This window comes from Neodiprion pinetum, chromosome 6 (genome assembly GCF_021155775.2).
Source record: "Neodiprion pinetum isolate iyNeoPine1 chromosome 6, iyNeoPine1.2, whole genome shotgun sequence".
Classification (NCBI taxonomy): domain Eukaryota; kingdom Metazoa; phylum Arthropoda; class Insecta; order Hymenoptera; family Diprionidae; genus Neodiprion; species Neodiprion pinetum.
In genome coordinates this window covers 2,712,382-2,735,461 of record NC_060237.1, presented here as the reverse complement: position 1 = coordinate 2,735,461, position 23,080 = coordinate 2,712,382, and the positions used below count along the sequence as shown (strand labels likewise).

At 37.3% G+C, this 23,080-nt stretch overlaps 9 protein-coding genes across 20 annotated transcripts; 4 read left to right on the top strand and 5 right to left on the bottom strand.

Moving 5' to 3' along the window:
- Nucleotides 1–80: 80 nt before the first annotated feature.
- On the bottom strand, nucleotides 81–3,798 carry Spase22-23 (Signal peptidase complex subunit Spase22-23). 3 transcript variants are annotated; one of them, XM_046630541.2, is made up of 6 exons: nucleotides 3,509–3,798; nucleotides 3,202–3,275; nucleotides 2,991–3,079; nucleotides 2,805–2,908; nucleotides 2,576–2,716; nucleotides 81–869 (listed from the first exon to the last, which is right to left on the bottom strand). In XM_046630541.2, the coding sequence occupies exons 1-5, from the start codon at nucleotides 3,649–3,651 to the stop codon at nucleotides 2,587–2,589; spliced, it is 540 nt and encodes a 179-aa protein (XP_046486497.1). In that variant the 5' UTR covers nucleotides 3,652–3,798; the 3' UTR covers nucleotides 81–869; nucleotides 2,576–2,586. The 3 variants fall into 3 exon arrangements, with proteins under 3 accessions (XP_046486497.1, XP_046486496.1, XP_046486494.1); XM_046630540.2 differs by lacking the exon at nucleotides 81–869 and adding an exon at nucleotides 2,108–2,493; XM_046630538.2 differs by lacking the exon at nucleotides 81–869 and having other exon boundaries at nucleotides 2,492–2,716; nucleotides 3,509–3,653.
- On the top strand, nucleotides 116–2,058 carry Noa36 (zinc finger protein 330 homolog Noa36). The gene is made up of 6 exons (XM_046630524.2): nucleotides 116–256; nucleotides 392–562; nucleotides 653–884; nucleotides 1,016–1,180; nucleotides 1,262–1,342; nucleotides 1,441–2,058. Exons 1-6 carry the CDS (start codon nucleotides 137–139, stop codon nucleotides 1,641–1,643), a joined length of 972 nt encoding a protein of 323 aa, XP_046486480.1. The 5' UTR covers nucleotides 116–136; the 3' UTR covers nucleotides 1,644–2,058.
- A 299-nt stretch (nucleotides 3,799–4,097) lies between the features above and the next one.
- On the top strand, nucleotides 4,098–6,145 carry LOC124220992 (exosome complex component RRP43). Its single transcript, XM_046630533.2, has 7 exons — nucleotides 4,098–4,236; nucleotides 4,428–4,464; nucleotides 4,678–4,815; nucleotides 4,875–5,169; nucleotides 5,248–5,368; nucleotides 5,476–5,579; nucleotides 5,783–6,145. The coding sequence occupies exons 1-7, from the start codon at nucleotides 4,220–4,222 to the stop codon at nucleotides 5,884–5,886; spliced, it is 816 nt and encodes a 271-aa protein (XP_046486489.1). The 5' UTR covers nucleotides 4,098–4,219; the 3' UTR covers nucleotides 5,887–6,145.
- Nucleotides 5,703–7,187, bottom strand: LOC124220996 (uncharacterized). The gene is made up of 2 exons (XM_046630542.2): nucleotides 6,957–7,187; nucleotides 5,703–6,817 (listed from the first exon to the last, which is right to left on the bottom strand). The coding sequence occupies exons 1-2, from the start codon at nucleotides 6,957–6,959 to the stop codon at nucleotides 6,308–6,310; spliced, it is 513 nt and encodes a 170-aa protein (XP_046486498.1). The 5' UTR covers nucleotides 6,960–7,187; the 3' UTR covers nucleotides 5,703–6,307.
- Nucleotides 7,188–7,315: 128 nt separating this feature from the next.
- Prosalpha6 (Proteasome alpha6 subunit) lies at nucleotides 7,316–9,313 on the top strand. The gene is made up of 5 exons (XM_046630532.1): nucleotides 7,316–7,474; nucleotides 7,836–8,086; nucleotides 8,330–8,489; nucleotides 8,592–8,801; nucleotides 8,873–9,313. The coding sequence occupies exons 1-5, from the start codon at nucleotides 7,472–7,474 to the stop codon at nucleotides 9,083–9,085; spliced, it is 837 nt and encodes a 278-aa protein (XP_046486488.1). The 5' UTR covers nucleotides 7,316–7,471; the 3' UTR covers nucleotides 9,086–9,313.
- Las (lipoyl synthase, mitochondrial) lies at nucleotides 8,623–11,541 on the bottom strand. Of its 2 annotated transcripts, none has more exons than XM_046630522.2 (6): nucleotides 11,214–11,529; nucleotides 10,806–11,117; nucleotides 10,566–10,722; nucleotides 10,410–10,467; nucleotides 10,179–10,337; nucleotides 8,623–10,089 (listed from the first exon to the last, which is right to left on the bottom strand). In XM_046630522.2, the coding sequence occupies exons 1-6, from the start codon at nucleotides 11,274–11,276 to the stop codon at nucleotides 9,720–9,722; spliced, it is 1,119 nt and encodes a 372-aa protein (XP_046486478.1). In that variant the 5' UTR covers nucleotides 11,277–11,529; the 3' UTR covers nucleotides 8,623–9,719. The 2 variants fall into 2 exon arrangements, with proteins under 2 accessions (XP_046486478.1, XP_046486479.1); XM_046630523.2 differs by having other exon boundaries at nucleotides 9,947–10,085; nucleotides 11,214–11,541.
- A 38-nt stretch (nucleotides 11,542–11,579) lies between these two features.
- Nucleotides 11,580–15,065, top strand: Usp12-46 (Ubiquitin-specific protease 12/46). Of its 2 annotated transcripts, XM_046630520.2 has the most exons (8): nucleotides 11,589–12,002; nucleotides 12,173–12,328; nucleotides 12,507–12,723; nucleotides 12,820–12,900; nucleotides 12,987–13,279; nucleotides 13,384–13,521; nucleotides 13,592–13,735; nucleotides 13,814–15,065. In XM_046630520.2, exons 1-8 carry the CDS (start codon nucleotides 12,000–12,002, stop codon nucleotides 13,919–13,921), a joined length of 1,140 nt encoding a protein of 379 aa, XP_046486476.1. In that variant the 5' UTR covers nucleotides 11,589–11,999; the 3' UTR covers nucleotides 13,922–15,065. The 2 variants fall into 2 exon arrangements, with proteins under 2 accessions (XP_046486477.1, XP_046486476.1); XM_046630521.2 differs by lacking the exon at nucleotides 12,820–12,900 and having other exon boundaries at nucleotides 11,580–12,002.
- On the bottom strand, nucleotides 14,609–15,841 carry RpL21 (ribosomal protein L21). 2 transcript variants are annotated; one of them, XM_046630543.2, is made up of 2 exons: nucleotides 15,693–15,841; nucleotides 14,609–15,133 (listed from the first exon to the last, which is right to left on the bottom strand). In XM_046630543.2, the coding sequence occupies exon 2, from the start codon at nucleotides 15,117–15,119 to the stop codon at nucleotides 14,640–14,642; it is 480 nt and encodes a 159-aa protein (XP_046486499.1). In that variant the 5' UTR covers nucleotides 15,120–15,133; nucleotides 15,693–15,841; the 3' UTR covers nucleotides 14,609–14,639. The 2 variants fall into 2 exon arrangements, with proteins under 2 accessions (XP_046486499.1, XP_068993537.1); XM_069137436.1 differs by lacking the exon at nucleotides 15,693–15,841 and adding an exon at nucleotides 15,658–15,685.
- Nucleotides 15,842–16,213: 372 nt separating this feature from the next.
- Nucleotides 16,214–22,916, bottom strand: LOC124220980 (Sterol regulatory element binding protein). Of its 7 annotated transcripts, none has more exons than XM_069137430.1 (12): nucleotides 22,679–22,916; nucleotides 21,903–22,433; nucleotides 21,571–21,802; nucleotides 20,959–21,353; nucleotides 19,969–20,901; nucleotides 19,483–19,796; nucleotides 19,061–19,216; nucleotides 17,959–18,979; nucleotides 17,638–17,838; nucleotides 17,196–17,531; nucleotides 16,980–17,127; nucleotides 16,214–16,891 (listed from the first exon to the last, which is right to left on the bottom strand). In XM_069137430.1, exons 1-8 carry the CDS (start codon nucleotides 22,782–22,784, stop codon nucleotides 18,626–18,628), a joined length of 3,021 nt encoding a protein of 1,006 aa, XP_068993531.1. In that variant the 5' UTR covers nucleotides 22,785–22,916; the 3' UTR covers nucleotides 16,214–16,891; nucleotides 16,980–17,127; nucleotides 17,196–17,531; nucleotides 17,638–17,838; nucleotides 17,959–18,625. The 7 variants fall into 7 exon arrangements, with proteins under 7 accessions (XP_068993531.1, XP_068993530.1, XP_068993529.1 ...); XM_069137429.1 differs by having other exon boundaries at nucleotides 16,214–17,127; nucleotides 17,959–18,047; nucleotides 18,119–18,979; XM_069137428.1 differs by having other exon boundaries at nucleotides 16,214–17,127; nucleotides 17,638–17,884; nucleotides 17,955–18,979.
- Nucleotides 22,917–23,080: the final 164 nt, after the last annotated feature.

The window sequence follows — 23,080 nt, the reverse complement described above, 5'->3', positions numbered from 1 at the left end:
GTGCTGTTCGGTAAAACATAACCGTAATTTAATCACCGAATCCGGGTCAATACCATCGATACCGAAAAAATATACAATAGTTTTCGGCTTTACTTGGGTGTATTTTGATTTGCAAGTTATAAGCCAGTAAGCGATTATGCCGAAAAAAAAGACAGGTCAAAGGAAAAAGGCTGAGAAACAAAAGTTAAGACAAAAGGAAATTCGCACTGCCAAAGGTCAGATAGACCTTGCAAAATTTCCTAGCAATGCAATAATGGCAAGTATCATTGATGAGCAATACTTTGTTTTCGATCAAATAACCAAGTGACCTATTTATTCATTTTTAACAAATATCCAAGCTAACTTCGGACCCTCTCTGTAAGTTTCGATAGTTATTAGGATTTTACTGCAGGAATGCGACAAGTGCAATAGAAAGCAGAAGAGTCGGGCATTTTGTTATTTCTGTCAGAGTGTTCAGCGTTTGCCAATATGTGCTCAATGTGGCAAAGTCAAATGCATGTTGAAGACTGGAGATTGTGTCGTTCGACATGTCGGAGTTTTTACAACTGGCCTTGGTATGGTGGTGCGTAAAATTTCAATTTTTGTCTAGAGTAATTTGACAATTTTTCCACAGTGATTTGCAGTTACATTCAAAACAAGTTTTATAATTTAGGGAGCAATATGTGACCACTGCGAGGCATGGGTATGCCATGGTAGACGATGTCTGACTTCCCATGCTTGTACTTGTCCGTTGATGGATGCAGTTTGTCAGGAGTGTGAACGAGGGGTATGGGATCACGGCGGCAGAATATTTCGATGCTCTTTCTGTGACTGCTTTCTGTGTGAAGATGATCAATTTGAGCATCAGGCATCTTGCCAAGTATTGGAGTCTGAAAGTTTCAAATGTAATTATGAAATATATTTTCACATGTTTTTATTATTCAAATATTTGGCACCACTAGTACAGTCAAGTAACACACTGAATGACAAACCTGAAACCGAGATATTCAAGAGAATTGTTTTGAAAAAATTGCAGGTCAGTCCTGCAATAAGCTTGGACAATATTCTTGTCTGAGATGTAAAACGTGCTACTGTGAAGATCATGTTCGAAGGAAAGGTTTCAAGTACGAGAAGAACAAGCCAATTCCATGCCCCAAGTGCAGTTACGAAACCTCTCAAACAAAGGATCTTAGTATGTCAAGTAAGTTACAAAATTGGTACCATACTTCTTATATTAACAGCGATGTAACATCTATGAATCATATAATCTTCACTCTTACAGCAAGGAGCCATAAATTTGGTCGGCAAAATCAAGCAGGAACCTATGATTCTGATGAAGAAGATGGAGGATACGGATATTATGGTAAGATTTATTCAGTTTGTTTACTACGATTCAGAAAAACTTCGCACTAAATTTTTAAAAACGTTTTCTTAACAAAGATATTCAATACTCTTGCACAGGTAATAGTACTCATAGCTATGGGGATTATGCAGATGACGCTGAAGACGCCGATGACGACGAAGATGACGAAGGTGAAAGTTCAGGTGAAGATGAAGAGGATGAGGAAGAAGAAAGTTCGTGTGATGAGGAGGAAAATACTAATCAGTCTGATTCTAAATGCGACAAGACATCTAAAATGGACAAAGGGACATCTGCTAGCTGAAATTGGGATAGCTAATTAATTGAGTATAGAGATTATTTCTATTGAAGAGGAGAGACCGTAAGGGGGACCATTTTATAAACTATCTGATAGTGAATAACATTTCACTTGCATTAGTTTTGCTCTGAAAAAAAAAAAATTTATTTATGATACAAAATTGACTAATTGATCTATGATGAAAAGCCATTTAAATTATTCGTATAAAGATCAGTCCATGTGGATACAGTTTCTGTGAATTAATCCCACCTCTCCAAGTTATACTTACACATAACATCGAAATTGTACAATTTTTGTAATGCTCTGTAAAGGAATCAAGACTAAAAATATTCTGATCGTTGTTACTATAATCCTAGAAATATGAAAAAATCTGTGTATTCATTACATTAAAGAAAATCAATTGTATTATTCTCCTTCACAATTGAATTATCTACTTTTTACCAGTCCAATAATTTACAACATTGACGTGATTTTCGTTTCAAATTACTTCGTTTAATTTCAAATAACTTACAATGGTTCCTAGTTTAAAAAATCACGTGTATAAATTTATACATTGCCTCATTGTGCCACATATAATATCATGGTTGTTGACCGTAGAGATGTTAAAAAAAGTTTATTAATAAGGCGTCTAGTATATTCGAAAATTAATTTCTGCCGTCAAATATAGTGAAATATCGACTTATATTTGAAATGATTTGATAATTGGCATGTGTTACAGATCAGACTTGCGAATTATAGAAATTCTAGGAATTTTAAGCCTATAAAACGTGGTCTAAAAGTAATGAATCCTTTGATATTGTGATAAGCCAATGCTTATTTCCAGAGGATATTGTATCATTCATGAGTCGTAATAATTCTGAAAACATCAATTTTATTCTGTGACAAATCATTGCATGCACTCGATCGCTCCCATTATGCCTATAGTAATTTATAATAACCTCGACCAACTTCAGACTCGAGAGGTCGTATATTCGGATGGAAAAGCAAAAGAGTGAGATCCAAGAGCAGCTACACTTGGTAGCAATCCAGCATTTGGTATAATATTCCACGACAATGTCAGAGTTACGTTCTTGTTGCCCCTAGAATGAAATTCTTGTATTGTTGTGGTTGAAAATTCGTTTGTAGTGAGTACATGTATATATGAAAAGAGGGACAATTTTAGCTCACCTAAGACCAATACCGTCATCCCAGAAGTAATACTTAGTATTTGTATTTTTGAAGTCAAGAACTGCATTATCGCCACGTAATACTATTTTATCCCAAAGTACGACCTGAAATATTGCTAGTTAGAAAGAATTCAAATGGTAACAAAATATTTGCTATGCCCATAATAATAACTATTAAAAAACTTGCCTGATTTATTTTATTGTTGGCTGTTTCATATTCAGCGGTCAAGTATAAGAACAATTGCTTGACGTTCCAGTTAAACAGCGGGGTGAGATGTGTGTTACGTTAAGGAAAATGAAAATATCCTAATAGTTCTAATGTATAAGACATGAAATATTATACATACAAATATCGAAAATTATCTTATTGCTATACAGGTAAAAGTAGTAAAGGATATCTGTTTGTAAATCAAAAGTTAAGAACCCGAGGTCATTTTTTTCTCTCGAAGCACTGTAGTCTGGCACATTTTTCCTGCAACATAAACGATTGACTGAATAAGCGACGCAGAATTGGTTACATCGAATGTTAACTAGAGGCTATTGGTAATTCTACAACAGCTGGCAGAGCAAATTATCGAAGTAAGGTATAACCTACATATACCGTGTATAAAGCAAATCAATTCAGAGAACATAGGTTTAGAGAAAGGACAATTGGTCGTTCAAAAAATTATATATTATTCTAACATGTTAAAACGTAACACTTACACAACAACTTTAACCGTATTTAGGTTCGCATGAGTTCGATAGTCAATGAATACGGTGGACAGGAAGCAGCAAAACGTTAGACAGGCCGATACGCTTAAAGTATAAGCCAGAATGGCATTTCCACGGGTCAACACTGAATGCATGTCTATTTATTTATCTACGTTTACGTTTTATTTTTTTAATACAAACTATCTTGCAATTACAACGGAGTTATTACACGAAAAATTATAACCTATATCAGTGACTGAATGACGACAGGTTATGCTATTTTCTTTCGACGTCATCAAAAAGACGTGACCACGAGCATCAAAGCCACGAATTCGCTGATCGCTTACGAAGTGTTCAAAAACTCATCGGTATTCAATGGTTGCAATTATTTACTCTAGGTTTATCGGATATCCTTGGCCGCTTTCCTTTTACGTTAATTTTCGGACACCTAACTAACTCCACCAGTAAAATACTACCCGTGATACAAACTGGTGCTGAAAGGCGGGAGAGACAATTGCAGTGTTCTGCTATGCTGACTCGATTCTATATAAGAGTCCCATAAGACGGGTCGGTAAGTACAGAGTTAACGAATTTTAGTCCCAAATCTACCCAAGCCCGGCAAACCGTTACGAAAGATAACCATGACTAGCAGTCATGACTTCAGCTTTAGTCAACATAGCCGCATGTGTTCCATTCGGATGTATTCTTGCAATACTATAAATAATGGCATCTCAATATAAGTTAGTATACCTGAGTAATTTTCAACTTTCGAAACGTCAAATAAAACGCATATTCGCACTTTGTACGCCACACATTGCAGATAAACCACTTGACACACAAATTCAAAAAAAATGTCACGTGTTATTTAGATTTTAGTGATACAATTCTCTCGCGATAACCTTAATCACTATGTTCTTAAATTTTATTCAAGGACTATTCACCCGGTGAAATATCTGCGAGATTACCTTGTAAGTTTTACAATATATTTTACGACTTTATAATTTCTGACCATTGAAAAAGCCGTATGAATGATTTACAGAAAGTAGATCAATGAGAGAAGATCGATTACTTTTATTCATCGAGCCATTGGAGCATATTACACTGGCTCGTGCCACTAATAAACTTTTTCCAAATCTCAATAGTGAAGCTTTAATTAATAATTTTCAAATTGTCCGTCACAGGCACAAGACATAAGACCCGATGGTCGTGAATTTCTTCGATTCAGGTCTGCAAGTGTCAACGTAGGAGCTATTAGTCAGGCCGATAGTTCAGCCATATTCAAGATCGGCAGTACAACTGTTGTTTGCGGGATCAAAGCTGTAAGCATCCTTGATAGTTTAATTGTCTACATGATCCAAGCTGGTACTTCTCATTGTAGGAATTAGCAGCTCCAAAAGCCGATACTCCAAATTGCGGATATTTAATACCCAACGTCGAACTCTCACCACTGTGTTCTCCAAAATTTCGTCCTGGACCACCCAGCGACCAGGCTCAGGTTGCTTCTAAGACAATAGATGACATCTTAATAAATTCTTCTGCCCTGGACTTGACAGATCTATGTGTTTGCATTGATAAACTAGTGTGGGTGCTTTACTGCGATTTGATTTGCATTGATTATGATGGATCAGTTACAGATGCATGCCTTGGCGCACTTGTAGCTGCACTTAAAAGTTGTAAGTCTACAATTGTTTCATTGTTATATATTAGCCTCATGGATTTGCTTTAACAATGATCCACTGTTTATTGCACAGTAACTTTACCAGAAGTCCAACATAATCCTGAAACAGGTGCCATCGTTGTAGACACTTCTGACAGAAAACCATTTCCTCTCAAGTCACTTCCTGTATCTACCACGTTTGCAATTTTTGATGAGTAAGTATCTTCCATCAGTATACATTTTGCTTGGATTACGTGGAAACATTATTGAAATACTGTAAGTTCAAATCGTATACAAAACAATATTATATGTCTGTGTTTAGACAACTTCTACTTGCTGATCCAACCGATGAAGAGGAATCTCTGGCCAAAGGGAAACTATGTCTCGTAATTGACGGACCAGAATTATGTGGCCTTTACAAGCCTGGTTAGCAATTTTCCTTATTCTTTGCAACATCTAGTAACTGAGTTCTTTATCTCTGTAGTACTGGATGCAAATCAAACTCAATGGGTTTACCTGATCCGATGGATAAAATGATAACAAGTTAAATCAAATGAAATGAAATTATTTTATTTATAATGCTGCAAAAATTGATTCAACCATTTAGAGGTCTAATTATTTGTCATCAGGAGGAATTCCAATATCTCAAGAACTATTGTCAAAAAGTTTGGAAAAGTCTAAGAAGAGAGCAGATCTTATCAGAAAAGTTATCGAGGCTGCAGTGACAAACTGAGAAAGCACTATATCAATAAAAACAGTATCTGTACTTTGAATCGAATTGATAAAATAAACATTGTTTCTTTATTGACTACTTTTACTTTGTGCAGTGCCTTCAAAATCAGAAAAACGATCACAGGATTTAGTCATATGTTGATAGGTAGATGTTAAATACTGTTTAGTTTTATTGATCATTTAAAATATTATTGATAAGCAGTATTTACCAAAGTAGAGATTACAATTTAACGTTTTCTGAGAGCCACATTAAAATGATAGTTTTCAAACAAAAATAGAGATAGATTGTACTAAATACAAGTGATCGTAAAATTTGACTGATTTTGGCAAATATACAGCGTAGTGTCAGTCCTTGGTTAGTAAAAATCTTGCTGACTTATATTGATAAAAGTTGAAACTGAAATTAGCATTGCCGATCTGTTTTAATACAAACAAGTCTTTTTCATAATGCGCAAAAACTCTTCTTGTGAAATTTCTCCATCCCCATCTCTATCAGCCTCGTCGATCATTTCTTGTAGTTCCTCGTCAGTCAAATTTTCCCCCAGCTCACGAGCTACTCTTTTCAAGTTTCTAAATGATATTTTCCCTGTATCGTCGTCGTCAAATAGACGGAAAGCTTTCAAAATTTCTTCCTTAGAATCTTTTTCTGCCATCTTCACCGACATAAGATTCAAAAATTCCTCAAATGACAATTTACCAAGACCATCCGGATCGACATCGGCTATTAATTTTTTAATCTCTTCCTTTTTTGGTTCAAAACCCAGAGCTCTGATCGCTACTTTCAGCTCTTTGGTAGCAATTTTTCCCGTGCCATCAGGATCAAATAAATCAAATGCTTCTTTAATGTCAGCTTTTTGTTCTTCCGTCAGTTCAAACTTTGGTGTGCTTTTCTTCCTTGTTCCACCATTGATTTGTTTCTTGTATGCTGACGTCTATGATCAACAAATTAGTTACATTATTCAATTTAATCTACCTTATCTATTAGTCATTTTTTGTCACAGATGCATTCAACGATTCCAAATATTTGAGATCCCGCGAGCAAATGAATAAATGTTTACTACAGATAATTACCATATCTTGCTTAAGGTGCTGATTCAAGTGGAAATACACCACACGATATTAAATAAACACTTTTTATGATAAACAAACTGCGATCAAACAGCGTTGTTTAATAGACACTATGAATCTATGAATTGGTTGTCAACATTGAAAAGTCACACGGTTGCTAAGGTACGTACACGTCGTGACATCGCTAAACATCACATTCTTGTTTTCCGTTCAATGGCTATCTACGTACTGAACAGTGCTGAAAATTTTCGTTATCAGCCGAAACTTTAGCAGCTAGGTGCGCTGCGATCGTCTCCCTGGATACTCTACCCGAATTTTTTTTCATCAGATTTCAGAACACAGACACATACAGGATTTCCTAAGACTTGGTATTCTCGTCTGCGTTAACACTGTCATTCGGGGTCTCATTCATGGACGCTTGATGACAGTTTACTTTGCGGCACATTATTTCTTTTTACTTTGATTGAAGGAATAGTGAATTTACCGGGTCCCATACTATTGTGGATTATTAAGTGAAAATGGTTGGTATTATCCGATCTATTATGAAATAAAAATTCTAATACATCAATTTTTAGGTTCGGCACTTTTTGCTTCGTCATTTGCCTCGATTTTAAGAATTTACAGATTTGCAGTCGCTTTTAAAACTCCGATCATACAACGATGTGGAATGAGAATCATATGGCGGTGGTTTTGAGTTAATAATCAATGTTAAAATACTCAATTTTTCAGTTTTTTTCATTAATTTTGCGAGGTTAGGTGACTCGAACCCCCATACACAAAATTAGAACCCGGCCGTAGTTATATTTAAATGGCAAACTGAAGTCATTTTACCTGATTTCCAATATATTCTGTAATATTATTTCTCTTTCCAATTACCCTCAGTTCCGAAATCAATACGACAGCGACGTGACGGTATGGAGTCCTCAAGGCAGGTTACATCAGGTAGAATATGCCATGGAAGCAGTCAAACAGGGTTCGGCAACAGTCGGGCTTAAGAATAGAACTCATGCTGTACTGATTGCTTTAAAGAGAGCTTCTTCCGAACTCTCTGCTTATCAGGAGAAGATTATCCCGATTGACAATCACATGGGCATCACTCTTGCTGGTCTCACTGCAGATGCTAGAATGCTAAGGTTTGTCTTTTACATCAACATTTGTCTTGCTGATCAGTTTAAATGACAATTAATTAATGCTGCTACTGTTAAATTTTACATTGATATAGCGTTCAAAAAATGCAAATATTGTCAATAAATATAATAAACTGCATTGTGAACTTTGCCAAAATATCCACAATTTTCCAAGTATTTTGTCATCTCTGTTAAATTTATACTATTTACTCTGATTTTTGATATCACCTATAATATCAATTCTTATAGTCGATACATGCGAACTGAATGTTTAAACTACAAATACTCGCATGACTCGGTCTTACCTGTGAGTCGGCTCATCACTACCCTTGGTAATAAGATGCAAACGTGTACTCAAAGGTACGATCGACGCCCGTATGGAGTAGGACTTCTTGTTGCTGGATACGACGTAAGCAGTTCTACTATGCTGAAAGTTTATCACTTTTCTAACGAGATTAATACATTTTTGTTTTGAAATGAAGCACTGATTCAGACTAAAATCACCTTTCAGGATCAAGGACCACACATTTTTCAAACATGTCCATCGGCCAACTATTTCAATTGCAAAGCTATGGCACTGGGGTCACGTTCTCAGAGTGCTCGTACATATCTTGAGAAACATCTGAACGAATTCCCAAGTTGCGATCTTGACGAGATTGTCAAACATGGACTTAGAGCTTTGCGCGACACGTTACCCAATGAAGTAGATCTCACAGTCAAGGTACTTTTACCATTACATTAGAATTGCGCTGTATTCCAAATGTATTGACTGTAATATATGACAATTTTCAGAATGTATCGATTGGAATCGTGGGAAAGGATGTGCCGTTTACAATTCTTGACGAATCTGCTACAGCAATTTACTTGTCAGAAATTGAAGGGGATGAGAAACGGTCTAGAGGTCCTGGTGGTGCTGCAGAACAGGATAGTCAACCACCTCAGCCTCCACCTGCCGACCAAGGGCCACAAGATCCCCAGCCGGCTGTTGCGATGGACACAGAGTGAATTACATTGCTATGTGAATGCTTTCTTTTTTCAGTTGCAATAAAAAAATGTTATTAATCACACCGGAATAAAGTCGTTTTCTCCGTTGGCAGCAAGGATTTTCATCTTTATGATAACTTGATATCAGTCTTGTTGGTAAACTGAAAATTGTATTGAAAATATAGCAACATTTATTTGAATAAGCTTTTGTAATAACATAATTAGGAAATAAAATGGTATATTTCCAGAGTTTGTGCACTTTAATTAATCAAGATAATTCAACTTTTCATGGTATGTGATTATAAGATTATCGGTAAAAATAGAAATGTGTAATTCCTCGCGTGAATAATTATTAAGAACTGACTAAAAAAGATTCGGCTATGAAATACATGATGGTTACTAATCCATTCCTCCCCCACCCTGGTCAAGCTACCTATTCGCTTGTGGGAACGTAACCGAAAGAGTATGGCAGGTTCGGAAATAATTATTGCTATGATTATTAAAAGTAGAAGTTAGAAAATGTTGCGTGTCACCCTTTTGGAATAAATTTAATTTACAATGATTATTAATGGCTTTCAACTTGTATAAATAACTTCCTTCTATATATATTACTATGTAATCATTGCACCAGCTATAAAATTCAGGATATAACTAGTTAGGTAGCTGAATCTTGTGTAATAGATTCAGCTTGACGTGACTTCAATATGTTTGTTAAGAAAAATTCACCAGCTTTATAAGAAGACCTCACTAATGGGCCACTTGCTGTGTACAGAAAGCCCAAATCATTTCCTACACTCTCCCATGCTTTAAATTGCTCTGGTGTTACATATTCGATGACTTTTAAGTGTCGTTTTGTTGGCTGCATGTATTGTCCCAGAGTTAAAGCATCCACTCCAGCTGTTCGCATATCTTGCATGGCTTGTTCAATTTCTTGTTCAGTTTCCCCCAATCCTAACATTATCGATGACTTGGTTATCAAATTTGTATTCTTATTCTTCGCACCTTCTAAAACGCTCAGCGACTGTCTGACAAATGTTGATATCAATTAAAGATGTTACTCAGCAAATGAACAGCATTAATAGTTATTTACTATGCTCATTTCGCTGGAACTCACCTATAGTGTGCACGCCTGTCACGAACAAAAGGTGTTAGACGTTCCACAGTCTCAATATTGTGGGCAAAAACATCAAGTTTCGATTCAACTATTTTTGCTACGCATTCCTGATTACCTCTGAAGTCTGGTACTAAACATTCGACCAACATATCTTGTCTCCTAAGAAAATAAGGTAAATTTGAGAAACAGCATTGAAAACGTAGCAAATGAAATGCATGATACAAAATTTACCGCTTTTTAATTTCTACAACAGTAGCTGCTATGTGATTTGCTCCCCCATCTGGTAAATCTGCAATGGGCAATGAATATCAAGTATGAGTTCTGAAAGTTGCTCTTTTTAAACTAGTTTCTATAACAGTAATGTTACATAAAAAAAAAATATTTCACCATCACGGTCAACTGATGTTAAGACAACGTAGTCTAAACCCCAGTCTGCGATTGCTACTGCCGTGTTGACTGGTTCGTCAGGATTAGGGGGTTGTGGAGTCCGTGCAGTTTTAACTGAACAAAAGCGACATCCGCGAGTACACGTGTCTCCCATGAGCTAAGGATTTATCACACATCGCCAGTTCATTTCACCAAAGAACAAATTATTTTAGATGATACTGATATATATAAAGTTCGAACCATGATAGTGGCTGTTGCAGTTCCATGTTCGCCACCACCCCAGCATTCTCCGATATTGGGACAACGTGCCTCTTCGCATACAGTGCTCAGGTTTAATTGACGAAGTTGAGATTTTAGCTTGCTGTAATTAGCCCCCATAGGTATTTCGGTCTTCAACCATGGTGGTAGTCGGAGTCGGTTTTTTTCCCCTTTTTCCAGTTTCAGCTTTCCTTCATAATTACTCGTAGTATCTGAAACAAAGTCGTGGAGCGTCGGCCCGGTTGCCAATTTGACAGTGAACTCGTTTTTGGTGCTCTCCTTGCATTTCGCACACTGCAAAATTATGGAATTAAGGTTTAGGTACAGACTGCTGGCAGTTAAGTAGGAAACTCAGCACACAGCCGTGGTGCAGTATCAACATCTACTTACGCTTGTGTGGAGATTGAGAGCCCCGGGATTTCCCAAGTATAAAATACGCACTGATCTCAACATTTTGACTGTCAGACTGTCTTCGGGTTGTGTTACATATTTTTGCGAATCGTCTAATCGAGAGTATTGCGATGAAATTATAAATAACCTTGAATGACACTACGCACTTGATTCTATGTATCTATGTGTGCAGCTCTAACCCCTAATACCTATCTGACAGCAATTGAACGGCGATGCTTTCGTAACTGATCGTAATAGTGTCTGCTATTTGAACATTGATAATATAAAATAGGAATACCACCGTAGATTAAAAAGTAGATGACTGAAACATTGCTCGGATATCCGTCGAGTTGTTTAGTAATTTTTCCAGTGTTTCAGGAACACGGGATAATCAAATCTACATGTAGTCGCATGTAATACATACATAATAATACGTACAATTCATACACACATTAATGGATACGTATGGGCATGCATACACGCGAGCTTTATCCTGCATGTTGCAATGAAGTAGTAAAATTTTTTCTTTTAAATTAGTATAAAAGTGTAATTAATTTATTTAAACAATTGAGGTGAAAGCGTTGATCCATTAATCCTCCTCCCTGTATCACACCGTATGAAAGTTTTTACTACGTTAAAACTCACTCTCCTGTTGTGATTGACAATGGTTCGGTCGGTCGTTTAATTGATATAAACGTGCAAATTGTTATACGATGGGGCTTAAGCTAACGGTGGAAGCTGTACTTAGCTCTTGTCAACATCCAGTTGATACTATCAAATCATAAAATGGTACGTTCTCCACAGAAAACCGTGTTCATACGATAAATCGCCGAAGATAACCTCGTCTTATGTTGTCTTTAGCTAACCAAAGCTAGTTTTAATTCTATTCTTTCCATTATTTGATACTGCTAATTTGTACACAATAATCTTAACTGTTGTATGGAATTTTGATACAATAGTGCGTTAACAATGGAAGAAATATGTTACTAAGAATGAGTCTCCGCCTTGTTTTCAATCTTCACATCCAATTCCAGGGTGCAAATATATCGCAGCTAGAAAGAGACATCGGCTCTGATCAGTTCCCTCCCAATGAGCATTACTTTGGATTAGTAAACGTGAGTATATCTCCAATAAGAAGGAATTGCTGAAATTTTTCTACTGGCTAAGTTTATCTATTTTCCACGGGTTGTATTATACTAGCTACTTCACCATGGTTAATTTTTTCTTTCTACTTGTTACAATCCATTTACAATCTATATATGGACTAAAGGATGGACTTTTTGTGTTGGACAGTTTGGTAACACGTGCTACAGCAATTCTGTATTACAAGCTTTGTACTTCTGTCGTCCATTCAGAGAGAAAGTCTTGGAATACAAAGCAAGAAATAAAAGAACCAAAGAAACCTTATTAACATGCTTGGCAGATCTTTTCTACAGTATTGCGACACAGAAGAAAAAAGTTGGCTCCATTGCCCCAAAAAAATTTATCGCTAGACTAAGGAAAGAAAAAGGTAGGTCGTTTTTTTTTTTGGCAAGTTTTCATGGATGTGGTCATGAATGTATAGACGGTTGCATGTCTGAATCCAATTTTTTTTCCCTCGTTTCAGAGGAATTCGACAACTATATGCAACAAGATGCTCATGAGTTTCTCAATTTTCTCATTAATCACATTAACGAAATCATACTCGGTGGGTTTAATTCTGTAGAAGTATTGAAGCTACTTGTTCTAATTTAAGAATTAAAACCATAAGCAATATTTACCATTCACTCACAGCTGAAAGAAACCAAAGCAGACCTGCAGGCGGAAAAGGTGGGGCAGGAGATGCAGGATCTCCGCCAGAGCCGACATGGGTTCACGAAATTTTCCAGGGCATTTTGACTTCAGAAACTCGTTGTCTCAATTGTGAAACTGTTTCCAGTAAAGATGAAGACTTTTTTGATCTACAAGTTGATGTAGATCAGAACACTTCTATCACACATTGTCTGAAATGCTTCTCTAATACAGAAACATTATGCAGTGACAACAAATTCAAATGTGATCATTGCAGTAGCTACCAGGAGGCTCAGGTAAAAAAAAAAAGTTACGCTATATGTAAGCTTTAAGAACTTACGTGGAATAATAAACTCATTTTATAATGATACCACTTTTTTCAAACTGTTTTTTTTTACAGAAACGTATGAGGGTGAAGAAGCTGCCAATGATATTAGCGTTGCATTTAAAAAGGTTTAAATACGTAGAACAATACAACAGACACATCAAAGTTTCTCATAGAGTGGTCTTCCCATTAGAGTTGAGACTCTTCAACACTGTAAGTCGATTTATCTTTTACTTAAGACTTCCTTGCAATGCAATTGTTGGTGTCTGATCATCATTTTCAGAGTGATGATGCTGTGAATCCAGATCGATTGTACGACCTGGTAGCAGTTGTTATACATTGTGGTAGCGGTCCTAATAGAGGTCATTACATTTCTATTGTAAAAAGTCATGGATTTTGGCTACTTTTTGATGATGACATGGTTGATGTAAGTTCAAGGAATAATAACAAAACATCTCTTAGAGCCATATTGAGTTGAAGTAAATGAACCTACTGTTTGTCCCAGAAAATAGATGCAGCGACAATAGAAGATTTTTACGGCTTGACGTCAGATATTCAAAAGAGTTCCGAAACTGGCTACATTTTATTCTATCAATCAAGGGACTGTAGCTAGAAGTTGACTTATACTTTAGCAATTTAACATTTTAATACGAGTGATGATGATGATGATCCATGGGACTTTGCGAATGTTTAAATAGCATGCTGACGAATCGGTCGTTTACCTTAATATGCTATCAGATTTTTCAATTATTTTCTTGAACGTGTTCTACGCGCATTGGTATTTAAACAGCCGAAAAGAAGATATACTAGATGCGTGCAAGCTATGATCACGTATGTGAAATCGATATGAGTATTCATCTATGGCAGACAAGCAATCAGAAAATGTTAATGTAAAGTTTATTTATTTTAATTACCTATGTTGTACTACGTAGAACTAGTCGAAACTGAAAATATGTAAGAGCTAAATGGAATCTTTTATTTAAAATACTCTTACCTTGGTTCTTATTATGTCAGTGATATTTAAAATTAACATGTTACAGGCACTATTATAGTACATTATTATTATTATTATTCGAATGTAAAAATATATGACTGATAATAAAAAATATTGCTATAGGCTTAGATAATTTTATTACACACCTTAACTTCGCAAGTTTTGTTTTCATGCCCAAACAAGTCATATTTTCCTTTAGTCGAATACTGAGAATCTCAAAATAGACATTCCCACATATTTTGACAGATTGCCTTGATCAACTTGTCTGCGAAAATTGGGTGCGGATTGAATGAGTTGCAAGAAATCTTCAATGTCATATCAAGATGTTTATTACTTTTTAAGCTATAAATTCATAGGGGATCGGAGCGAGTAAGATAGGTGCTTCACGGCCAGAGACAATGTGGGCAGCAGATGGCTGAGCAGGCTGTCTCTTAAGCTGGACCCGGACGTTCTTGTCCTTTGCTTCTTTCCTCAGCCTTTCATTTTCCTTTACACGCTTGAGGAAATCCTCACGGCACTTGGAATGAGTGACATGTTCGATGCGGAGGTTGATGCGTTTGGCAATGATGCGCCCACGCACCCGCTTGTTGACGATGACTCCAAGAGCATGTGGAGTTACGTTGAACACACGTCCAGTCTTTCCGTGATAAACCTTGTACGGCATACCCTTCTGCACGGCCCCATTACCTTTCACGTCTACGATGTCCCCAACTTTGTACACTTTCATGTACGTCGATAATGGAATGGTTCCATGTTTCCGGAATTTGCGAGAAAATAAATCCCTCGTACCACGACGATAACCCTTTGAATTGGTCATTTTGACAGTCTAGTCTGCAAGTATATTAACAATTTGTCACTTTTCTGTGTAAATAATTATCCAGCGATGGATCGTGGGCTTGTATTGTTGGATTGATATTGATGGGGAAAAAGATTACGGCGGACTTAAATACCAACGGTACAATGAAAGCATGGAAATGTTGGCTAGCGTATACACAAGTAAGCGTCATATGCGGGTTATGATCGTGGAGATGCACGGTGCATCGACAGTTACCAACTAACGTAACCTCAAAGTGATTACGAGAATGAGTAAGAGATACTGAAAAAGTAATGGGAAAAATAAATTTTGTGATATCGTACAGGAGAACGTTAGGGTTAAGAAATGGAAGAATAGAGAGAGATTCGGGTTCCGTACCATCTGCACGTGGTCGGTCATGATAGTGAATTTGTTTCGACTAGTAAAGTGCAAATAACTTGTCATTCAAAGCTTTGCGCAATAGATTTGCTTGGTGTACGAATTTCTACATCGGTATGGACCGGACGATCCAGTTAATAATAGCTGAGTAAAGGGAAAATACCGATAATGTTTTGGAAAGACAAGAAATGAACTTACGTGCCGTGTTTCCGTCGCAGAAAGGAGAAGCCAAAAGCGATACGACCGCAAAATAACTCGATGTATCGAAACTCTCGCAGATGGTCGACTGAAATGTGGTATTCATCCAATTACAGCTCCCGTCCAATGAACGGTCAAATCAGATTTCATCTGAGAATTTCCGCCGCTATATCCCACGAATCGTACAGCTTTGGAACGCCTGCCGCAAATATTCAAATTGTGGAATTTGCCGGCCATTGTAGACGATTAAATAATAACTCAGTGCAACTCAAATGTTCGAATTTTTCTATTTCAAAGTATTTAATTGTATACAAAAAAAGGTCACTATTGAGGTCACATAATATCAACTAATTTTGATCATAAATTTACCCGCCGATCGGTTATGGCGGGTATTGAAAGTGATTATTATTTCTATTATAACTGTGATTTTTTCATGTTTGTAATGATCAATTGATTTTGAATGAAATAGTGACTGAATAGGTTTCACCTGCACCAGATACTGTGAATAAGAATACGAAATGTATTCGCACATTTTTTATTATTATCCATACAGATCAGCTTTGTTAGATTTGTCAATTTGCTCGAAGTTACTCCGAGTTGTCAAATCAAACTAAAGATAAAATTTCTTTGTTCCATCGACAATTATCAAATTTTAATGATTAATTAAAAGACTGAAGAAATCATTCTTTCTCGAAGAAAACCAGCTATTGAAAGGATGCCTTTAGCTTTGGAAATGGGTTCATTTTGTATTTGCCTCAAAATAATGAAACTTGCTGCGTCTTGTTGCGGCATAGACAATTGGGTCCTCACTAAATGTGTTGCTTGTTTGGAATTTCTGAAACAAGACACTAGTCCTGTCACTTAATTTAGTATTTCGAAGCATTAATAAGCAACTTATTCAAAAAAAAAGAAACCTGTACCTCTATCGGTGACAAAATATATTTCAACACAAAGTAAAAATTTGTTTCTCCGATTTGCAAGGTTACTATCCAGCTTGAAATGCATGTAAGCACATTAGCGAATAGGTATCGAAAATTCACCTAACTGAACAAACAAATAAAAAAACATACTGCATCCTTAGACCATATTAGTAACCCGATTGAAGTTAAAGTTCTGTATTGTGTTCAGAAAACCCAGCATCTAGCATCACCCACTCCAAATTTCCGATTCTGATTCTGAATCTGAGATGTTTTCATCTTCTGAAAGTATTTTTTCACTTAACACATGCGTTAACAGTGCTTTAAGTATGGATAAACGTTTTTCAAGTAGCCTATTTTTCTGTTTTACAATTTTTAGCTCTTTCCGCTGTGCTGCTATACGGCTCAATGCCGAGTTTAAATTCTTAAGAATTCTTCTTCTTGATTTAAACTCAAATACATCGTCACTATCATCACAATTCTTTTGTTCTTCAGCGAACGATAGAGGATTGGACTCTCTGAAAAAAAAACACGCAAAACATAAAACCAATATTTACTTACAATTTATCGGAGTTATGTACTTTACCTATTGTATTGTGTGATGGAGTCGTTACTTCGTTCACAATGCTGAACCCAGTCTATAGAGGCACTCTGTTCATTGACGTGTGCCGGTGAGCTATTGCTTTGGTCAAAATGTTCAACCCAGTCTATGGAGCTACCTTGCTCTTTTAGGAACTCCATGTCCAATACGTTTTCTGCTGATTCTATCGACATACCAGCCTCACTGACATTGGTATCGGTATACGCTTGCGCTTCCAACTTCACATATTCTTCAGGATTGCTCGATTGACTCGCAAGAAATCCATTCTCAGAACATTCTGTTTTGCTTGGAGGTGGAAGTATCGATCGCATTAAGGATCTCCTGGAAAGTAATATTTCTTGTCCGCAGTTCCCTCTAGATCACTCACTATTCATATACAGGTACATACAATAACATGGTAGGTGCGAGAGTAAAATATGAAGCATACCTGGATTGTGTTATCGGTGGAAAGAGCGTAGGAACTGCGTTCGGTTTTATAAATACCCTTTTTTGGCTGCCAGACTTTCCATATGTAAAACATTCAGCGGTGAAATGTCTGCTGCATAGAACACTTGTATTGCTTGGCATAAAGTTTTTACGTTGAATTGCATTCACCCATTGTCGCCGAACAAATTGATCTCTAGGAAATCTGCATTGTAAATTTGCATAGCTCATTACTTTTTATTCGTTGATTACTGTAAAAAAAAACTCGAATCTGACGGTAACGTACATACGTCTAGCATTTCGAAGATCAATTATACATACGTACTTGTGTAAGGTTATCTTTTCCCCCTTGCCGCAACCTTTGAAACAAGCGCAACACTTTCGGACCATTTTTTACCATTGAACAATCATTACCTGTTGAAAACTTTTATAAACATAATTGAACATCGTAAAATATTTAAATTACTAATAAGTATTCGTCACACATCACATGTAGGTCCCTGGCTCTTATTTCAAACAAGATATGTATAAGAAAACAACGCGTCGAAACACCATATTGGATTTATGAAATCTGACAGTTTGATACAGCCAATTAAAATCCTTTCCTGTATTTCTTAAAAAATGTCGACTATCCGCCATCTTGGCGACACACTCAACGCGGGAGTACGAAACCACGCGGTTAGTCCGTCATCAGCTAATCACACACATTACATGAAGATTTATCTATTTGTTTATTACACGTTGAAGAGGAAGCTGACCGGATTTGCCAAGACTCCAATGCTGTTTTATTAAAATACATTATCTAGACAAAAAAAAAAATTCTGTCTGTTACTTATCAAAACATATACAGCCTTACGTAATACATACGTATACATACAATACATAATGCATATGATGAGCGCCTTAGGCCATGAATAGGAAAAATGAAATAAATTGTATTGTAGAAAAGGAAAAGAATGATATCGAAAATGAAAAGGGTTATTCTCAGCTATTCAATTCACAGAAATCGCTGGTCCCAATTGTCGCATAAGTTCATAGCATTCTTGAAGACGTTTTTGGTCCCCAATTCTTTCCAGTGTTTTGGCAGCTTCTGCAAGCATTCCAGCGCGTTCACCAGGTGAAGCTAGTAGCAAGGTGGGCAAATGACGACAAGCGAGGTACAAAGCAGCGGCGTGTTCTCTTTCGCCGCTCCCCTGTTCTTGGGAACGATCTTTGCCGCATATTACAGACGGACGCAAATTCCGATGCCGTAAGCTGCGATCCAACAAAATCTGAGTTCGGACAGGTGCAGCACCTGCCATGAGCCGAGCTGTGGCTTCGTATAAAAATACCCTCGTTAAGACAGACTGTAACAGATAGACATAAGAAAATTGTTATCATTGTTATGGAACAGAATTGAAACTTCTACTAAAGATTGCAATAGTCACCGGTATGTGCTGACACAGTTGACGCAGGCAAGCCAGATCTCGTTGAAAGCCTACAAGAGCTTGACCTGATACCGGTCTGCTTAATTCACCTTCTATTTCTTGCCATAAACTAGTGCGTACCTCGAGGAGCCCGTCACATACCAATAGTTGCGTAAGCTGAAATATTGACCCTCAAGTTATAACATAAACGTGAATGACTAAATGTTTTCATCATTTGAATTTTTATGATAACACATTTACCAAAACTGATGTTGGCATAATCTGCCACAGAGGTTGCACTGCAGAAGTATTGCACAGTTATATTTCGTGCAATGCAACTACAATGCACCCTTGTAACACACAGGTGCTTGATAGATAAATGTACAGGATGTTAGTTTTGCATTTCAAGTTAATCAAAATATGAACACATTCAAGAAACTAACCAGAGTATTCTGTGAAGACTGCTGTTTGCAATGATAGTAGGCCATTGAATGTTCAAGCAGCACCCCCGCCTGATCTACCAGTCTCATTGCCGTTCTTCTAGTTGAACGACGTGCCTGAAGTGCGAAGAGAACAGCATGAGGCAGTGGATTGGTACTGTTGTTCGGAGAGCTTGCATTCGGTTGCTGACGATTCTTATCAAAAGGAAACCGGCTCTCTAAAATACTCCACGCTATTTGGTCATCTTCGCCTAATCTCCAGCTTGCAGCAACGTAGATCACTGCACCCCACCACAGTCCCACTTCATCTTCACATTCTGCAATGTATTTTAAATGAAACGGCTTATTCGAGTTTTACCATATGTTAATGTTGTAAACAGTGCTGTAGCATGTAATACCAGAAGACGCATGATAATGATAATCTTGAAAGTGCAAATGAAACAGATAATCTTTATTAGAACAATAAAAAAAAAAAAACTTCGGACTCACTCTTTATGGTCAGCTTGTCATCACTAATGAAGTAGGGCTCAACTTCGGCAGAAGCCATTATATTTCGAGCAAGTTCGAGGACTGTTGATGCATGACTGTCCTCTGCAGTGCCAGTTAGAAGGCGGAGGCTTTGGTTGATCAAATGTTCTCGGTAAGCCCGAGCCGCGAAGGACAAGGGGTCAGCTTTGCTACACTGAGAAGTAAAGTCACAGACGAATTGTTCACCGTACTGCCATTTCTGTGATGCAAGAAAACGGGCTCCCTCCACACTCATAATCCATTTCAGTTTTGCTGGCACAGTGCATGTATTTAATAACATTCGTGCCTTGCCGAGATAGTATTTACGGATGAAAGGAAAGAGAGCTTGTTTCAAGCACAGTGCTGCATTTACATAAAACTCAGCCATCAAAGATTTTGGAACTGCATCTTCAGCAGCTTCGCCATAGTTGACTGCCGACAGCGCAAGGAATAAGGTGGCTTCAGCCGATCCTTGAGAAAGTCTAAGACAGAGCATGTGCTGGTAGACAATTGCTAGCTCTAAAGAAGATATTTGTGCCTGCTGCCTTTCTGACTTGTCCTGAAACCACTTTGCAACTTGAGCCACCCATCGACCCAGCCACAATTTATGCAAAACTTGTCGCACGATTTGCCAAGCTGTAGCAAAGAATGTCTCCATACGGTTAGATGGTAGCGAACGTCCGAAACATCTCAAACATTGGCATAAGTCTCGATAAGCTTGCTCATAATTTTGTTTTGATATATTGAACTCTGCCTGGCGCTTCCATCTACGTAATTCTAATGTCGTTTTATTGTCAAAAGGTAGCATAGGGTCACCATAAAGAAGAAGCCGACTCAGACCACAAATCAAAAGAATGACGTTTGTCAACCACAAGAATATATTCGTCCATATTCCTGTATCCAAATCTGACGGATCTGTAAAAAATGTGAGAATTGAATACACCTTCAACCTTTTCGACTGAAAATGTTTACCTTGATATTGAAGTATTGTTCTCCCATCTATTCGTGCATCAGTATAATCAAGATTCAATCTTCGCATGTTATTCATAACAAGACCGAGTGGATTGAAAGCTAATACAACAAATAAGAAAGCACACAAAGTGAGACGGGTATGATCCCTCATTCCTTTGGTCTGTGGCACCATTGAATGATGTAGACTATGCAGAGACTCTGTATCATCCTTCAAAGAAGATGGTGATGGTGGGGATGGGGATGCTGGAGCAGGGGACAGAGACGGCTCACTGCTGTCAGAGCGTGGAGGTGTCAGTTCTCCACAAGCTAATAGATCACGCAGATTTTGTCGTTGTTCAGCCATTTTCAACGCCATGTTCTCAGCTTTCAATTTAGCATTGGTGTTTTGAAGGAACCTGGAGATAATCTTATGAAGTTTGAGTTTTTAGAAACCAGCTTGACTAGAATACAAATTTTTGATCAATAATGAGAAAATTAAGATATCAATAAAAATTTCTTCTCCGGTTCGAGAAACCTTCTATGAAATTTGGAATGCAGGTTTTCCTCTGAAAGATAATTAAAAATTTCCTAATGTTACAATATGTTTGTGCTACTCCAAAAAACAATGCTCACCTGATGTAATCGATCGTTTTCCGTAAAATTGCAGATTTGTTAAGTTTTGCTTCTACTCCAACAATAATGTTTTTCAGCTCAATGATTTTATCATTGATAGAAGTTCTGTAGCGGCGTTCAATTGCATTGTGAGCACTTCGCTTCACCTCTCTGACTCTAGGCACTCCGACGTGGGATCCAGAATTGATTCTGTTAATTTGTACTTTCTCGGTATCCAAAACGACTGGAATACCTACGTATGAATGAAAAACATAAATGAGTTGAAAAAATAAATCAAGACAACTTGTATCTCGAAACATATCGTTGATTGAAATCTTATCACATATAGTCACCTGTAGCAAGCACAGTCCCATTTGCTGTATTGACCAGTGTATGAATCTGATGCGGTACAGATGTTGAAGTAATTGCCTGAGACCCTGTGGAGTAAACAAGTGACTCCGACTTGATCAGTTTAGCGGGAAATAGGAGTTGCCTTTGCTGGGTAGCAACTGGGGCTAAGGTCACAACTGGGGATTGAACGTTGAAATTCATATTTTGAGGAAGGGTGTACTGAGAGCTAAACACTGTAGGAGTCTGAGGAATGCTAATTCTTTGCGCTCTTGATTGCACTTGAATTGAGTCAGGTACACAGGGAGTTGATTGTTGAGCAGGAGTCGAAGATGGTAGAGTTAGAGTGACATCTTTTTTAGCATTGCTGGCCTCGAGTATGGATGGATCTTTGAAATCCCTGCGATTGTTCACACCAAGGAATTCTAAGGTGTCATCGTCCATCGGTATCGGTTCTTCCAATTGAGACAACAGGGTTTCGTCACTGAAGAGATTTTCATTTTTCAATAACTCGTTCTCGCAGTTTGTCAGTAATTCTGCAATTGATTCATCGATCGGATCAGTGATTTGTTACAAATATATATTAGTTGCATAGCTTGACTTGCAAAAGTGCAATTGTTTACAATTACGCAAAATATAGGCAAACGCGGCTAAATACCATTTCTAAAGAGAAGAGAAACGGTATTAATATCAGAATGGATCAAGTATTTGTGAAATTGTATAAGCTACTTCATTGTCATTCAAATAAGTTTTTTATATTAGGAAAAGACTTAAGCCATACCATCGAAGCCAGTCATTTCGTTTAAATTGAAGCTGTCATTGGCAGGAAAATTTGGGAATTCATTTTCCTGAGGTATGTTGGGCCAATTTACCGTAGGATCAGCCATTATCGTATATTATATATTTATTTCCGAATCAATGTAACAGTATTTTATTAAATTACTCTGGAGTCTTTGGAGTCAACACGATTCACAATTGCACGCGTCTGTCAAACAGTGTGACCAAAAATCACAAATGATGGTCTGACCTGCGGCTCAACCAATCAGCAAGGCTTCAAAGATCGGATGATTTTACGTCACTCAGAGTTGGCAAACACATCGGAAACAAGCCGACATGCGTTCTGTGGATAGGATGATAAGACCTACTACTAGTAGATGCCTTTTTTATCGGTTGACCTTACGGG